The 16,721-nt window shown below is 32.0% G+C and overlaps 3 protein-coding genes and 1 long non-coding RNA gene across 13 annotated transcripts; 1 reads left to right on the top strand and 3 right to left on the bottom strand.

Moving 5' to 3' along the window:
- Positions 1-3,952: 3,952 nt before the first annotated feature.
- Positions 3,953-5,871, bottom strand: LOC108840834 (uncharacterized). 10 transcript variants are annotated; one of them, XR_008942939.1, is made up of 6 exons: positions 5,311-5,871; positions 5,146-5,218; positions 4,793-4,892; positions 4,638-4,706; positions 4,474-4,553; positions 3,953-4,189 (listed from the first exon to the last, which is right to left on the bottom strand). It is a non-coding gene; the product is annotated as an uncharacterized LOC108840834 (long non-coding RNA). The 10 variants fall into 10 exon arrangements; XR_008942934.1 differs by having other exon boundaries at positions 3,969-4,189; positions 4,474-4,706; positions 4,797-4,892; positions 5,311-5,870; XR_008942937.1 differs by lacking the exon at positions 3,953-4,189 and having other exon boundaries at positions 4,196-4,553; positions 5,311-5,870.
- A 372-nt stretch (positions 5,872-6,243) lies between these two features.
- LOC130499620 (uncharacterized) lies at positions 6,244-7,469 on the bottom strand. The gene has a single exon (XM_056993869.1). The coding sequence runs from the start codon at positions 7,444-7,446 to the stop codon at positions 6,337-6,339; it is 1,110 nt and encodes a 369-aa protein (XP_056849849.1). The 5' UTR covers positions 7,447-7,469; the 3' UTR covers positions 6,244-6,336.
- Positions 7,470-9,443: 1,974 nt separating this feature from the next.
- LOC130507906 (chlorophyll a-b binding protein 3, chloroplastic) lies at positions 9,444-10,521 on the top strand. The gene is made up of 3 exons (XM_057002685.1): positions 9,444-9,646; positions 9,739-9,900; positions 9,981-10,521. Exons 1-3 carry the CDS (start codon positions 9,521-9,523, stop codon positions 10,488-10,490), a joined length of 798 nt encoding a protein of 265 aa, XP_056858665.1. The 5' UTR covers positions 9,444-9,520; the 3' UTR covers positions 10,491-10,521.
- Positions 10,487-12,445, bottom strand: LOC130508638 (myosin-2-like). The gene is made up of 6 exons (XM_057004234.1): positions 12,418-12,445; positions 12,019-12,260; positions 11,705-11,948; positions 11,523-11,623; positions 11,237-11,437; positions 10,487-11,146 (listed from the first exon to the last, which is right to left on the bottom strand). Exons 1-6 carry the CDS (start codon positions 12,443-12,445, stop codon positions 10,664-10,666), a joined length of 1,299 nt encoding a protein of 432 aa, XP_056860214.1. The 3' UTR covers positions 10,487-10,663.
- Between the last annotated feature and the right edge of the window lie 4,276 nt (positions 12,446-16,721).

The following is a 16,721-nucleotide window of genomic DNA, read 5'->3' as shown; positions in this document are numbered from 1 at the left end:
ATTTTTACATGAATTTATAATTTATTATATGGTCTTAGTAAATAAAATATTCTAAAAATATGAAATGAAAATATGTATAAAAATGATATTTTCTGATCTTTTTGATAGTGGTTAGTGGAACTGGGAATTTAATTCAAATCCCGGGGACTCGCCCCGTTTGATCTGCCGCGGAGCGGGTGCGGGTCGATCGGTTTAAATTTTCGAACTGCGAGTGCGGGTGTGGGTTAAGATTAGTTTAAGCGGGGTGGGTGCGGGTCAGCCAAATATGAGTCATGGGTACCCGCCGACCCGCAAATTCAAAAAAAAAGTTTTTATTTTTATTTTTATTTTTCGTAAAAATATATAAACATATAAAATATTTTTATAATTTTAGCTAAAATGTATTATTTTAATATTATTTTTAATAATTAATATATAATGAAAATAATTAATATATAATTAAAATAATTAGTTTTTAATATAATTATTATTAGCCGCGGGTAAGACGGTTTACCCACGGGTTTTGGCGGGATGGATGCGGGTTTAAGATTTTTGGTGATACGGATCATGTGAGTCGAATTTATGAAAGTGATACAGATTGTTGACTATGGAGAATCATAGAGGCTCTATTCTTCATAGTCAACATCAAATATAAAGAAAACCTAAAAACCGTGATTTTGAAACCCAACCTAGACACTGAATCTGATGATTGACCGGGTCACTGAATTGACCGGATCAATGAGTTATTGGACCAACCGTTGATGAACCGCATCTTAATAAATGAATTAATTTTATTATATAATAATATATTAGCTATGAAAATTTTATATAATAGTTAATATTTTGAAATGTTTTCTAAACATAAAATAATAGTTTGGATATTTATCTATTTTATGCTTAAAACATTTAGAAAATACTTAACCTTGGTTTCTATATTTTTATCTTCATTTGACATACAAAATATTAAGAAATAGTTTAGACTATTTAAAAAAATTTGTAACATAAGAGTTATGACATCTAAAAATCAAGACATACAATTCACAAATATTTATGTCGAATGTGAATAATAAATTAAACTTCCAATGCAAAATAAACCAAAATTAAAACGTCATATCAGTAAATTGTCAATAATAAAAATAAATTAACACCAAATCACATCAACTAATTTTGATTTTCTCTAAATTTTAATACTTACCAACAGCTCGCCATGTTCTTGTTCTTCAACAATTCGAAACATGTTTTGTAATCCACATGATCATATGATTTTATTCTTTTTGATATGTAAATTAAAAATGTAATGACTTGTTATAAACTAAGTTAAATAAAAAATAACTTACTCACTTTTCTTGCAAACGTAAATTGTAATGTAGAGGAATAATAAGCTTGATCGTCCTTGAGTTTGTTTTACGGATGTGCGGGTCGAGCACGATCACGCTTACTCACCTTCCTTGTAAACGTAAATTGTAGTGTAGAAGAATAGGAAGACGGTAATAAAACTGAAAAAATCTAACTTTATAATTGGAAATTTATAATATAAAACATAATTTAAAACATAACTAAAAACTAAAAAAATAAAAATTATCTATTGATTCAACCAGTGGTGTAATCGGTATTGGATTTCGGGTTTTAGTGAGTTTTTTGAGGTTTTAAATTGGGGTTTTAATTTTGGGGTTTTTTTTTCATAAAGCTTAAACAAGATTTATATTGGGTCGCGAAGTTTACCGGTTCAACATTGGTTCCAGTTCGGGTTCAAAACACTGTTATAAACGCTTGAGCTTTTATGAGGAAAAGTTTAAAACCCCAATATCTTTCATAATTAACATTAAAACCTATTAAATATAATTTAAGAAAATATTTTAATTATTAAAAAAGTGTTCCAAATGACATTGGTTTCTTCCTAGGGAGGAAAAAAACTCAACTTTGTTATATTAGATAATTGGAAATTTAGAATATAAAACAGAATTTAAAATATAACTAAAACTAAAAAATAAAAATTATCTATTGGTTCAACCAGTGGTGTAACCGGTATCGGGTTTGGGTTTCAGTGAGTTTTTGGAGGTTTTAATTGGGGTTTTAAATTTTGGCTTTTTCACAAAACTCAAATCCGATTCATATTGGGCCGGAGAGTTTACCGATTCAACAGTGGTTCTGGTTCGGGTTCAAAACACTGTTATAAATGCTTGGGTTTTTTTGAGGAAAATTTTAAAAAACCAATGTCTTTCATAACTAACATTAAAACCTATCTTATATAATAAAGTTGAATTTTTTTTCTCCTTGGGGAGAAAAATGCCATGTGGCATTCTCCTTTTAATAATTAATTTTTTTTTCAACTTTATTTAATGTGTTTTGGTGTTAATTGTGATTAGATATTAGTTTATTTTTGTTATTGACAATTTATTATATAAGATTACAACTATTTAAAAGTAATATAAATCTTAAATAACAAAAGTGTTTTATTGAGTGTAACTTTTTCAAAATGTATTATTTTCAAAAAATCATGTATATCAAATTAATATAAAGTAGTAAACAAACATAATTATTTATAAAAAACTAAATTAATTTCAGTATGAACTTATTGGAAAGATAACATCAAACAAATAAACAGCACTTTATAATAGAAACTAAACAACACTCAAAATTAAATAAAACAGTTAAGGTATTCATGTTGTATTATAACAAACTCTAAAACATTTAGTATTACAGATTTATTCCTTCATTTTAAGTTTCTTAAAACAAATTTCATTTTTAAAATTTATAGATTAATAATCCGCGCGGAGCGCGGACCATGACCTAGTTTTGTTAAAATCTTGTTAAATGTCACCAGTCAACCTGAATTCGAATTCTTCTTCCACCTTGTTTGTAAGAATAATTTATATCAAAACTAGGAAAAACCTGTGCTTCACGCGGGATATGTTGATAATTTTTTTTAAATGGTTACTATACAGTTAATTTGTTGGGAAATTTGTCAAAACGAAACAAAAAAACAGCAAGGTTGTCTATTTGGTATAATTTTTTGTCTATTTTTGTCTCTTTTATTATTTCTATTTCTAAACCTTAATGAAATAGATAATTTTAATGAGGTAAAATCTGCTTATGAGATTTTTTTTTGGTTCTAGGATATATAGAAAGTGTCTTCTACGGATAAAAAAACTTGATTTTGGCAAAATTATGATATTTCAGTTAAACAATATTTTTAAAATATTCGTTATATTCTAACTTCCATAAAACGTGTATAGGTTGATTTACTTTTTCCAAAAAGTTTTTTTCTTTTTAATGAAAAGATAAAATTTTAATTTAACTTTTAAAAAATGTTTGCATAAAAATAAAAATAAAATTTGTAAAACATTCTTAATGAAATAAAACTTTGTAAAACTTTTTAATAAAACTTTAATAAAAATAAACTTTGTAAACTTTATAAAAAGTTTATAATAAAAAAGTTAAATAAACTTTATAAAAAAACGTTTAACGAATTTTACGTAAACTTTATAAAAAAATTATAATAAAAAAGTTAAATAAACTTTATAAAAAAACGTTTAACAAATTTTACTTTTATAAAAAATTTAAGACGTTTGTAAAATTTTTAGTTTTATTAAAAAGTAAGAAAAAAATAAATTTTAACGGTTTAAAAAAAATTCCTTTTATTTTTAAAATTTGTCTAAATTTTTAGCTTGTGTTTAATGTGCTTAGTTTGATTAATTAAGAGTTAGTTTTGAGATTATGAAAGAAAATTATACTAAAGAAACAACTAAAAAATGATATTATACCAACGGAACAACCATACTGTTTTTTTTTTAATTTTGTTTTGGCAGTTTTTCTTAATTTATTTATATTGAGGTTTGTAGAATTATGGTGATGTTGCATTCTGTTTTTCATAGAGTTGTGTGATGCATTTTGCGTGCCTATGTAACATATTTTAAAGTAGGAAGGTTGGATTAAATTTTGGATTTTTCCCACGTTACAACTTTTTTTTGTCAATACAACTATTAACATTTAATTCACAACTTCAAATCCGGGTTCATAATTGGGAAGAAGTTAAAGTAACGTTTGAAATGTGTAAAAAAAAGAGTCATGTTTGAAATTTTATCCAGAAATTATAAAAGGTATACGGAGACCATAAGGTGGCATATGTTGCTCAACTATATATTGGTCGCATGAGTCCGATCCAGTTTAAATGTTGTTCGGGTGACATGTAGCTGTTGGTCTTGTTCTCCTGTAATATGCCACATAACATTCAAATTATTTATCTGTTTGGTAGTCACTGTGATTTGTCAATCTTTTTATATCTCTAACCAAAGTTATTAGTTACGAAAGTGTTCTTCATGGATGGGCTTGACCAAAGTTTTAAACAACAATTATTAGTTAATGAGCAGAATATAACAAAAAGGCAATTTCCATGATTTTCTAGTTTCTTGTGTTTTCTTGATAAAAGGATACGAAGGTTTGAGAGATTGAGAATTACACGTTAGTTGTAGCAAAAAAAAAGAAAAGAATTACAAATTAGCCCCATCCGAGAAGTTGAGACCTTCCAAACAATCCAGAGGTGTCACTCAGAGTTATCAAAGTCTCTAAACTCACTGTATCTCATAAAGGAAATTTCTATCAGACATAGAAACAGAGGCTCGAAAGTAAAAAATAAGAAAAACAAAAAACGTGATCACTTTCGGAATCATAGAAGAAATCATTGTTTTCTTCTTCTGCATCGTCTGCTTCATCACCTTTGAAGACAACTGCAGAAACAATGGCCGCTCTACTTAGGCATTGCTAGGTTTGTTTAAAAAAAAAAACAGAGTATGTGCGAAAAGATAATCTATACCTACTCAAATCGTCTTTGTCTCTCAAGTCATTTCCAGAACTTTTATTACTATCTTCTTGACTAAGGCTGATTTCAAGCCAGAATTTTTCCTGTGAGGATACTTCTCCCAACACAGAAATAATAAAGTTAAGACCTTTAAGGCCACTTTGGCAACCACTCTTCTTCATAAAAAGCGATTAAGCAGTCCATTTTTTGTGTTGATTATTTAACAAAAACAAACTATATCATCAAAACTATTCAATATTCTTATCTTGAGGTGAATCTATTTAGAAAAATATCCTGTCGTTAAGCATAATCGAAGACATTAAGATTAATTAGCATATTGATCGCAAGTCATTATCTCAGAGACAAACCTTATCACAGCCTGGAACCAGTTCCTATAGCAGCTTCATCAGTGTATTAATTTTCTCCCTTCTTGCCTATAACCTGAACATTAGTAATGAATTAGCAATTAATCCACTGACTAAAATAAAAAAAAAAGAAGAAAAGTTGTGCAAATATGTGAGATGCAAAGTTACTCGTTCTGCTATGGCTATCTGTTGCTTCACCACAGCAAACTCTAACATGAACATATGAAATCTTCTCGTTCTCTTCCGAGCTTTGTTCTTCGTCTTCGTTGAGATTTTAGCCTATAAATACCATTAGGATATGTGGCAAGGATTCATCAATCACTGACTTAATCAAATGTCAACAAAACATAACTTGTATTCTCTTGCGAGACCGATTGTTTTGGCTAGTCAACGTTTCGTAATGGTGAAGCGGCAGTGGAGATATCTGAAAAAAATCCGTAAGGGCCAGTACTTAAAAATACAACGACGGCAAATCAGTGAAATGGAGAAGCTACACTGCTTGTGATGGTGAAGGCTCAAGCAACAACGTGAAACCACCGGCGTTCTCGAGAGTTAGCATCATTATTTGCCGAAACTGCCGCCGCCGAGATGAATCAATTCAAAACCTATTACATCCTGGAACAGCCTAACACGCTGTATCTAGCTTTGAATGCTGCGGTCAGATACATAAACAATTACAATTTTGAACATTCACTCTCACAGAAACCCTTGGAGGAGAGAGACAAAGAGGGAGAAAACCATATATTAGAGAGAATGATTTTGGTCTAAAGTCCATTTTGTTTTGTTCGGCCTATCAGCCCGATTTTATTTTTGTCTTTTGGGTTAAAATCATTCTTTTAACTCTTTTAAAATGGGTCCGAAAACTCGATTTTTGTATCAATGTCTTTTATATATATGCAACACACTGTTCCTATTTCTTTTAAATAATTATTTATATACATAAAAAATACAAGTATTTATTTAGTTGATGGATCATTAACTTTAGATTCGCAGTATATTGGTCAGTAGATATGGTTAGATGAATTGGTAAATGAACATTTCATAGGATTGAGAAACAAAGAGAGACAATTATCACGTTTGCATTCATAAGTTATATGCACTTATTTTGGTCCATAGAAATTATGCACCAGCACACAACATGAAGCTACAAAAGCTTATAATTGTGGGGATGCATGACTCTATTACAAACATTTACTAATCTATATTTTGTGGTGGAATAAGGTAAGGGGCTAGGAATGGACGAAAACCTCTAAAAACTAAGTAGTCAGCCAGTTCAACAGTTACATTTTCCCAGTAATCCAAGCTTACAACGCTGTTCGGGAACAGGTCAGGAAAAGAACTAGCCCGGAGACAAAAAGGTTCAGACATTGAGAGGAAAATGATAAGATCTCCTATGTCTTCAGTGTGAACTGCATTGCCTTCACCGTCTAGTCTGAACACCATTAAATATTCTGTTCTCGTTTTGGCAAAACCTTCATCATCCATCTCGACCGTCTTCTTGTACTGCTTAACCAAGAAAGTTTCGCCGGTGGTTACTGACTCCACCAAATGCTCGTACGTGCAGCACGAATCCATAAGCTCGTTTGTGGTCTTGGTTAACTCGGGAACCTTTTTAAACCGCAGCCTCTGAATCTTGTGTTTGTGATTATGGAGATCCCATGATCCCATGAGGTGACCTCCAGCTCCGAGAATGCGAAACATGCCCTCTTTCTTGGAAAACATAACACGTGAGGAGTAGAAGCATGGGTTATCGATCCTGATGTTGACCCATTCGGTTTTACTCAGAGCTGGTTTGCAAAAACTGAGCTGAGGTCCCAAGAACTTGACAGCCACAACACAGTCTTCATCCTCTGGAGAAGAGGTGGACATTGACACGTTAGTGACGATTTGGGTCTGACAACGTGGCAGAGTCACAAGAGGAGGCAGGGGAATGCTTTTTGGATCCGTATACGATGCATACGGGTTTAGGTCATCTTGGAGACGCAGGATTCCATCGTGGCCGTTCAAAGTAGCTACCCATCCATTAGATGCCCCGATGGTTACCACTTTATCAAATATATCATTATAAAGCAACTCAAGACGCACCTTCTTTTCCAGATTAATCATGTCATTATGGACCTCTGAAATAACGAGTTTTCCTAGACAGGCTTCATAAGGTTCACAAAGTTCAGCTGAGACGACGAAACAGGGAGGGGTTTGCTTTTTCCTCGAGGATGATGAGAATCCGTTAGAGAGAAGTAGAAGAGTTGATCTTCGAGATTTCCCAAGACAGAGCTTCGAGAGCCGGTTCAGAATTAGAGACATGAATATAAATTACTGAATAAGTAAGAAACCCTAAATGAAGCATTTGTTTAATATAAAAGGAATAGCCTTGCCCGTCAAGTTTCTACCTAACACAGTTGTTTCCATAAATTTTACTACTATATTTGTGGAAACTTGACGTTCTTTTCCTTTGTTATATATTAATATAAAATAACTAGCATTTGATCTTCTATATATTGTATACATCAAAAAGTAAATGACAAGACAAATTACTAATTTTAAACACTCTTTTGTTTGTGAAAGCACCGTGACCTAGTGGTCAAGGTTTAAAGGCTTCTACACTCAAGTTTGGAGTTCGAATCCCAGGCGACGCAGTTTCTACACCAGGAGGTCTGGGTTTCAATTCCCGGAGAAAGCGAATTATGCAGAATATTGGAGACAAATTTTACAAGGGATACATGGCGCAATGAATACCGTCAGGAATAGATCTTATAGGGCGGCTCAGGGTGATGCAGTCAGACATGAACTCTCATAAGGCAGGTAGAATGGTCAGCTGTAATATCGTCTATGTAATATTTCTCATTGTTTCTAATAGCATAATAAACCCGACAAAAAAACACTCTTTTGATAGAAAACAACCCGGTTCAAAACTACCCTAAGCGCTAGTCGGACGGTAAGTCCGGACCTAACGAATTATTGAAAAATTAGAAAGTACTCGAGGAATACGCGGGATCTAATTTTAAATATAATATAATACATTTATAATATGTTTAGATAATTTAAACATAAGGACACAAGTTTTTAGACGTGATTATATGACTTTTTATATAATTTTAAACAATTTTTTTTTGATTGTCCTACATTTAGATTATGGTGTGTTTGATAAAAAAATCTTTAAATGCAGTATATATGTGTTTGTTTTGGGTTTAATAGCTAATTGTAATGATTTAATAATGAATAATTACACAAAATCTGTCAATAATGATTAAAAATAATTAATCGTGTTTTAATTTTATGCTAAAGAAAAAAAAATATTTAGACGGTCAACTCGGGAATTAGGCGAGAATTAGGTGGTCTCACGCGGGTCAACTCTTAACTTCAATGATTTGGTCAAATTTGATGCGGTCAATTCTCGAACAGCGCCTAGACGGCCGCATTTTTAAACTGGAGAAAATAATAATAACACTTACTCATCTATGACAAACAGTATTTACTAATCTATATTTTGTGGTGTATTCTTATCTATTAAAATATAAGTCATTACAATTAACTATTGCGACCAAATATAATCTTTATTTTTATCTAATCTATTAAAACCGATGTGCAAGTGAAAATTAACGCTCACCTTACCTCTAATGTTATTATGCCACTGACATTTTAATCAATGAGAGTTCCTATATTTAATCAAAACATATTGATTAATACAATATCAATATTTTAAATAAAATTTTTAATGCATATTATTATTTAAAAAAAAATAATATATTAAAATTAAAATATCAGTTTATAATTTAAAACCTAATTTCAAAAATTGAAAAGTTGAATAATCATGACAATGAAAGTATATAATATTAAAGCTTTACTATAAATCATCAACGAAAACAAACCTAAAGCTAATAAAAATAAGTAGTCAAATTTTAAATTAATCAGTATTCAGAATAAGATAAATTAAACATTGCTGATATCAAACAGATGTAAAAGCATTATTTGTTTGTTTGGTATTTGATTTCACACCCAAAAAAAAAGAAAAACATTATATTCTAAAAGATGTTATTTTTATTTATAATATCTCTATTGATATATTCGATGTAAAATTACTAAAATGCTGTATTCTTTTATCATGTATAAAACTAATAATCCATATAGCTTAATAGGCAAAGACAAAAAAAATGGATAAAAAGAGATGGAGTTATAGATACCTCAAATCTAAATCAGTTTCCTGATTGGCTAATCCCAACATCTCACTCCTAACTATATCCCCTCTGAGATTCTCCTTCTCTTCTCATCCACAAAACACTTACATAAAAGTCAACCTCCCTTAGATCAACACTTCACCAAATAGCAACTAATAATAACAAGACCACAGAGAAACAAACACTCAATACAAGAGAGAACAATGGCTTCAACATTCACGAGCTCAAGCAGTGTGTTGTGCCCAACAACATTCCTTGGTCAGACTAAAAGCTCCAGCTTTAACCCTCTTCGTGATGTTGTCTCTCTCGGATCTCCCAAATACACTATGGTCTGTTTCCTTTCTGTCCTAAACATCTCATATTAAAGGTTTCATATAACTTCTTGGATTTGTGTCTAATGTTTTTACTTTGACATGTGAAGGGGAATGATCTTTGGTATGGACCAGACAGAGTGAAGTACTTAGGACCCTTTTCTGTCCAAACTCCGTCTTACCTCACCGGAGAGTTTCCCGGAGACTATGGTTGGGATACTGCCGGTTTATCCGCAGACCCTGAAGCCTTTGCCAAAAATAGAGCTCTTGAGGTTAGTCTCTAACTCTCACTCACTCAAAACAAAAACAAAAATCAATTTGTGTAACACTAAACAGTAATGATCATTCACAGGTGATCCATGGGAGATGGGCAATGTTGGGAGCATTTGGTTGCATAACCCCTGAAGTTCTTCAGAAATGGGTCCGTGTGGACTTCAAAGAACCGGTCTGGTTCAAAGCCGGTTCACAAATCTTCTCCGAAGGTGGTTTGGACTACTTAGGCAACCCAAACCTAGTCCACGCTCAGAGCATTTTAGCCGTCCTTGGCTTCCAAGTTATCCTAATGGGACTAGTTGAAGGTTTCCGCATCAACGGTCTTGATGGTGTTGGTGAAGGCAATGACTTGTACCCGGGCGGTCAATACTTTGACCCGCTGGGTCTTGCAGATGATCCAGTTACTTTTGCTGAGCTCAAGGTGAAAGAAATCAAGAATGGAAGGTTGGCTATGTTCTCAATGTTTGGCTTCTTTGTTCAAGCCATTGTTACCGGAAAGGGTCCTTTGGAGAATCTCCTTGACCATCTTGATAACCCTGTTGCTAACAATGCATGGGCTTTCGCAACAAAGTTTGTACCCGGAGCTTGATGAAATGATATGAAACATAATCTTTCTTGTTGCTCTCAAAATACAAAAACTCTATTTGATGCTATGCACATAACAAAGTTCCAAAAAGAACAAAATACATCTCTCTCTCAGCTGAATCTACAATGCTCTCAATCTATAACTTAATACAACAAACCTAAGCGACTGCTCTAGTCTCATTTGCCCCACCATTTCCGGTGACGACGTTTATCACTATGGAGTCTTGCTTTAGTCTCTCTTAATCTAGCCTTGTAATCTTTCTTCCATGTCTCAAATCTTAGCTTCAGTTTCCTAAATTCATCTTCTGGATGTTGTTGCTGTTGCTGCCCGTTTGTAGCAGTTGCCTCCGGCTCTACTTTCACCTCCACAATGGCTCTAGCATCTTCGTCAAAATTGAGTCTCCTTTGATCAAACTCTCTCGCGAGATGATTAACAGCGTTCAAACTTCCGTTGGGATGCTCTCTGCTTCTGAGTTCAGGAGTGTTTCCGTTTGTGAAGTTAGTTGTGGGTGTCCTTAACCCTGGAGTTGCAGTAGTAGACGTTGTGTCCTCTGATTCATAACCGAAAGGTGATACCGATGTGTCTTGTCTTGCTCCTCCTCCTGCTTGACCTGTAACGTTCTCTGTCGCTAGACTCTTTCTCGCAGCCGCGAGACTCATCTGAAGAAAGTAAAAAAAAAAGAATCCGGGGTTGGAACATTTCATTATCTCTGTGTCAAGAATCCGTTTTAAGTAATGAGGAGAACTAACCTGCAACGATGACATTTGCTTTTGCCATGTTTCCTCCATTGACTTCATCTTTAGTTCATACTCTGACCATCTCTCCTCAAACTGTCTCAACTGCTCTCTCAACGCTGTGTTTTCTTCTTCCTTCTGAACTAAAGCTGCTTCAGATTCCAAAACCCGCTTCTGGAGATCAGACATAGCTGATGGTTGAACTTGGAACTGCTCCTACATCACAAACGAGAAAGAGAGTTATATAGTGTAATAATGTTTCATTCAGAAAGTGGACAATCTTTCTTTTGATAGTAAGTACCTTGTCTTCTGATTTCCTCTTTGATATTGTCGTCACATTGAGTAACTCTTTCTGTCTTTGCTTACTGCTGAATCGTTTTCGAGCTAACCATCCTCTAACAGCTGCAAAGAGAGAAAAAATGAATGATGAGCCTTAAAATCTCTATTACCAAATTTGAGAACCAAAATCTTCCGCAGACTTACCAGACTGCAAGTGTATGACTGCAGTTAACTCTCCTGTGCTTGCTTCAGAAACAGAATCTGCATAGAGCTTTGCTTCAATATCAAACATCCTTCGGGCAATTACACCTCGTACATATGACTGAAGTACCAATGCTCCGTTTCTCATACTTTGAAAGTACTCACGAGACAAGTGACCACGGAAACGCTTTTGTAATCCCACTATCCCTTGAAGAACTTTCTTTCTTCTATCTTCAAAGATACCAATCTATAAAAAAAATTTGAAGATAAAGATCAGCTAACTAGCTTTCTATATCTCTGCGTAAAGAGTTACTTACTTGTCCAGTTCGTAGGTACAGTTTTGTATAGCCAACTTGATACATTTCAGGATGAACATCATACTGTTTCAGAACAGCTATTGATACGCTCAGAGGATCCTGAGAGACCTTTTTGTCTGACAATAAAAACCCATATCTTCCTGCAAACTCTTGATGTGTCAAACGAGTAGGATATCCAGATCTTGATATTCTAACAACCTCCAACACCCCACAACACCTAAGCTGTTGTAAAACAAGATCCTCTTAAAAATGGTCGCTAAGTTCATACTTACAAGTTAAAACATAAATTAGATAAATTTGTTTGTTAACCGAAAATTTATATTTTATCGATCCATTAGATCAATTTTTTAATAAAGTGTACTAATATAATCCTTCATTTTCCAGAGACAGTTAAATCACCGCTAACATTATCAATAGCCGTTACCATTTGATTTATCCCGTTAACATGAAAATTACTCATTTTATTGTTAACGACTAACCAACTATGTAGCGACGATACATAGTTGGTTATCTGTTAATAACACAATATAGTCGTTAAGACTTTAAACATTGTGATTATGAAGCATAGTGTTTTAAACGTATGCCCATATAAAAATATGTTCACGTTTTTACGTAAGTGTAACAAGTGCAGTTGATTCGGGCACAATGTCAAATAAATTAATAGTCAACTAATCAGAAATTAATCCATAATTAATTTGGGAGTTTTTATGAAATTTTAAAATATTTTAGTTATATTTTCTTTCAACATAACTTTTTGGTTTTTCGATTTTGTAATAGTGACAAATTTACAGTTTTATCCTTATTTTCATATTGGTAATAAAACCCTAATGCCATATTTATACATGATTTATGTACTTTATAATCATGATTTTTAATTGGGTTTAACAAATATTTGATAAATCTAACTTTAATCATCGGTGAAAATCAAAATAATTTGAAGTTTTTTCTACCTCCTTTGATTGAGTTCAAAAAGCATTTTCCAAAACAAGAATGCTTAACTTTTCTAATCTTAATTCCTATTTAACCAAATTGCATAGTGCTCTTTTTTTTAACGCTGGATTTTATTATTAAGTCTTTAATGCAAATAGTTTTAAACAATGAGAATTATCAAAATAAAAGTAGAAAAGGGATATACCAGTAAGGATCCAAAGTAAAATAACACATATCTTGCGTATGGATAACTAAAGATTTTCACATAAAACTCCATATTTGCTTTTGGAATAGCTGAATCTCAAGAGAGATTATCTTCATATTAATCCAAAACACCACGTTTCCTACTGAATTGAGAACGATTGTCAGTCTCTTTTTAGTACTCCAGTAGGAGCCACTAAGACAAGACAACTCTTTATATTGCTCCATTGCTGATAATAGAGTCAAAGAGATTACCGTTCAGTAGAATTTGATACTGTTTTTTGAAGTAACCATAGTTTACAACAAGAACTCCATCACCATCACATGAGGAACCATCAACGATTGAAGCCGGTAAGACCCGTCGCCACCATCCGCAGTAGATCTGTCAATTACTTTTTCTAAACGGTTCAATTGAACCGAAACCTTTGTTTTTCCAAATCTATTGGAAGAAACATACAAAGAAACAATAAAAAACTTTGCCAAATTTAAGATAAATTGGCAATCGAATAAAATAAACAACCAGAAGTAAATTAGATCAAAGAAAGAAGCAAAGCGAATCAAACAAGCCGATGACGGAGCTGTAGAAACCTCCTACCATCGGCTTGAAACTATAAAAAAATCTATTTTTTCTCTCTTGACGGCTAGGGTTTTTTCTCTTGGTAAAACATTCGGTTTTGCATAGTGCTCTACCACTTATAATCAACGATTATATGGTTTTTGCATGAAAGATTGAACAAATAATAGCTCTATACAACTTAGCACTCTCCTCTAAAAACAAAGATAATATTTTCGCTAATAACAAAGTTATTCATCCTCTTGTATAGTTAGCGACTAACCGCCTCCGCAGCAATTTCCACTAAATTTTGTACCAATTATCCTAAAACCAGAGGATCTTGTGGTACATCGTCTCCCTAGCTCTGCACCGTCAATCTCCCTAGCTCTGCACCGTCAGTCTGACACAATGTCGTACTGCACATGCATAGGGGCAAAATCGTCACTTTTGACATAAAATGGTAGACACTTTATCCATTTTGATCAATCAAGGACAATTAACTAATTTAGGTCTTATATAGGTATATTTACCTAAATCACTCTAATTTATATCAAAACTAGGAAAAACCCGTGCTTCGCGCGGGATATGTTGATAATTTCTTTTAAATGGTTACTATACAGTTAATTTGTTGGGAAATTTGTCAAAACGAAACAAAAAAACAGCATGGTTGTCTATTTGGTATAAATTTTTTTGTCTATTTTTGTCTCTTTTATTATTTCTATTTCTAAACCTTAATGTAATAGATAATTTTAATGAGGTAAAATCTGCTTATGAGATTTTTTTTTGGTTCTAGGATATATAGAAAGTGTCTTCTACGGATAAAAAACTTGATTTTGGCAAAAATTATAATATTTCAGTTAAACAATATTTTTAAAATATTCGTTATATTCTAACTTCCATAAAACGTGTATAGGTCGATTTACTTTTTCCAAAAAGTTTTTTTCTTTCTAATGAAAAGATAAAATTTTAATTTTAACTTTTAAAAAATGTTTGCATAAAAATAAAAATAAAATTTGTAAAACATTTTTAATGAAATAAAACTTTGTAAAACTTTTTAATAAAACTTTAATAAAAATAAACTTTGTAGACTTTATAAAAAGTTTATAATAAAAAAGTTAAATAAACTTTATAAAAAAACGTTTAACGAATTTTACGTAAACTTTATAAAAAAATTATAATAAAAAAGTTAAATAAACTTTATAAAAAACGTTTAACAAATTTTACTTTTATAAAAAGTTTAAGATGTTTGTAAAATTTTTAGTTTTATTAAAAAGTAAGAAAAAAAATAAATTTTAACGGTTTAAAAAAAATTCCTTTTATTTTTAAAATTTGTCTAAATTTTTATCTTGTGTTTAATGTGCTTAATTTGATTAATTAAGAATTAGTTTTGAGATTATGAAAGAAAATTATACTAAAGAAACAACTAAAAGATGATATTATACCAACGGAACAACCATGCTGTTTTTTTTAATTTTGTTTTGGCAGTTTTTCTTAATTTATTTATATTGAGGTTTGTAGAATTATGGTGATGTTGCATTCTGTTTTTCATAGAGTTGTGTGATGCATTTTGCGTGCCTATGTAACATATTTTAAAGTAGGAAGGTTGGATTAAATTTTGGATTTTTCCCACGTTACAACTTTTTTTTTGTCAATACAACTATTAACATTTAATTCACAACTTCAAATCCGGGTTCATAATTGGGAAGAAGTTAAAGTAACGTTTGAAATGTGTAAAAAAAAGAGTCATGTTTGAAATTTTATCCAGAAATTATAAAAGGTATACGGAGACCATACGGTGGCATATGTTGCTCAACTATATATTGGTCGCATGAGTCCGATCCAGTTTAAATGTTGTTCGGGTGTAGGGGTGTCAAAATGAGCTAGCTCGCTCAGCTCAGCTCAGCTCATAGTAAGCTCGGCTCTTTCATGAGTTAGCTCAGATCAGCTCATTTATTATATGAGTTTCAATATGTAAACTCGTACTCGGATCATCTAGATCATGAGTTAAATGAGCTAACTCGTGATCTAACACAAAATAATTATAACTATATTAAATTAAACATCGATAAAATTACTTCTATAGTATTATTCAAAATTTAATAAAACTATTAATCATAAATAACTTACCGTGAGTTCTGAGTTACGATAAGCAAAGTGAGAAGAGACGTATGTCAAATTTGAGATCAATGAAATTTGTGAGAGAGATGATATGGTTAACATGGGTTTATATAGAAGATTTTGATAATTTCTAAACAGGATAGTCTCTTTTTTCTTTCTTCGGAAAAAGTATAGATAACTTTTAAAAGTTTTACTCCTATATTACTTATGTATATTTTACATTTTAATTTTAAAGATAAATATGATAAATATAAAAATTATCTTTTTCCATAAGAAATGAACGAGCTCATGAGTCAGCTCATATTCATTAACGATCGTTCATATAACTCGTGATCTTTTTTAAACTCGATCATTAAACTCATTTATTAAATGAGCCTAAAATATAGTGATCATACTCATGAAAAAATGAACTGAGCTAAGCTAACTCATGAGTTGTAACTCATTTTGACACCCCTATTCGGGTGACATGTACCTGTTGGTCTTGTTCTCCTGTAATATGCCACATAACATTCAAATTATTTATCTGTTTGGTAGTCACTGTGATTTGTCAATCTTTTTATATCTCTAACCAAAGTTATTAGTTACCAAAGTGTTCTTCATGGATGGGCTTGACCAAAGTTTTAAACAACAATTATTAGTTAATGAGCAGAATATAACAAAAAGGCAATTTCCATGATTTTCTAGTTTCTTGTGTTTTTTTTTTTTGGACTATCCTGTTTAGAAATTTATCTGTTTTTTTTTTTGGCTAGTCAACGTTTCGTAATGGTGAAGCGGCGGTGGAGATATCTGAAAAAATTCCGTAAGGGCCAGTACTTAAAAATACAACGACGGCAAATCAGTGAAATGGAGAAGCTACACTGCTTGTGCTGGTGAAGGCTCAAGCAACAACGTGAAACCACCG

Source organism: Raphanus sativus, chromosome 2 (genome assembly GCF_000801105.2).
Source record: "Raphanus sativus cultivar WK10039 chromosome 2, ASM80110v3, whole genome shotgun sequence".
Taxonomy (NCBI): Eukaryota; Viridiplantae; Streptophyta; class Magnoliopsida; order Brassicales; family Brassicaceae; genus Raphanus; species Raphanus sativus.
The sequence above is the reverse complement of the archived record's forward strand: the minus strand, read 5'-3'. Positions and strand labels throughout refer to the sequence as shown.

Bases quoted from the DNA above. Each gene is read 5' to 3' on its own strand.
- LOC130499620 (XM_056993869.1), bottom strand. From the start codon at position 7,446: ATGTCTCTAATTCTGAACCGGCTCTCGAAGCTCTGTCTTGGGAAATCT.
- LOC130507906 (XM_057002685.1), top strand. From the start codon at position 9,521: ATGGCTTCAACATTCACGAGCTCAAGCAGTGTGTTGTGCCCAACAACA. The intron at 9,647-9,738 runs GTCTGTTTCCTT...TGACATGTGAAG, and splicing joins GATCTCCCAAATACACTATG to GGGAATGATCTTTGGTATGG. The intron at 9,901-9,980 runs GTTAGTCTCTAA...GATCATTCACAG, and splicing joins CCAAAAATAGAGCTCTTGAG to GTGATCCATGGGAGATGGGC.
- LOC130508638 (XM_057004234.1), bottom strand. From the start codon at position 12,445: ATGGTAACGGCTATTGATAATGTTAGCG. The intron at 12,261-12,417 runs GTGATTTAACTG...ACCATTTTTAAG, and splicing joins GGCTATTGATAATGTTAGCG to AGGATCTTGTTTTACAACAG. The intron at 11,147-11,236 runs GTTAGTTCTCCT...TACTTTCTTCAG, and splicing joins AGCAAATGTCATCGTTGCAG to ATGAGTCTCGCGGCTGCGAG.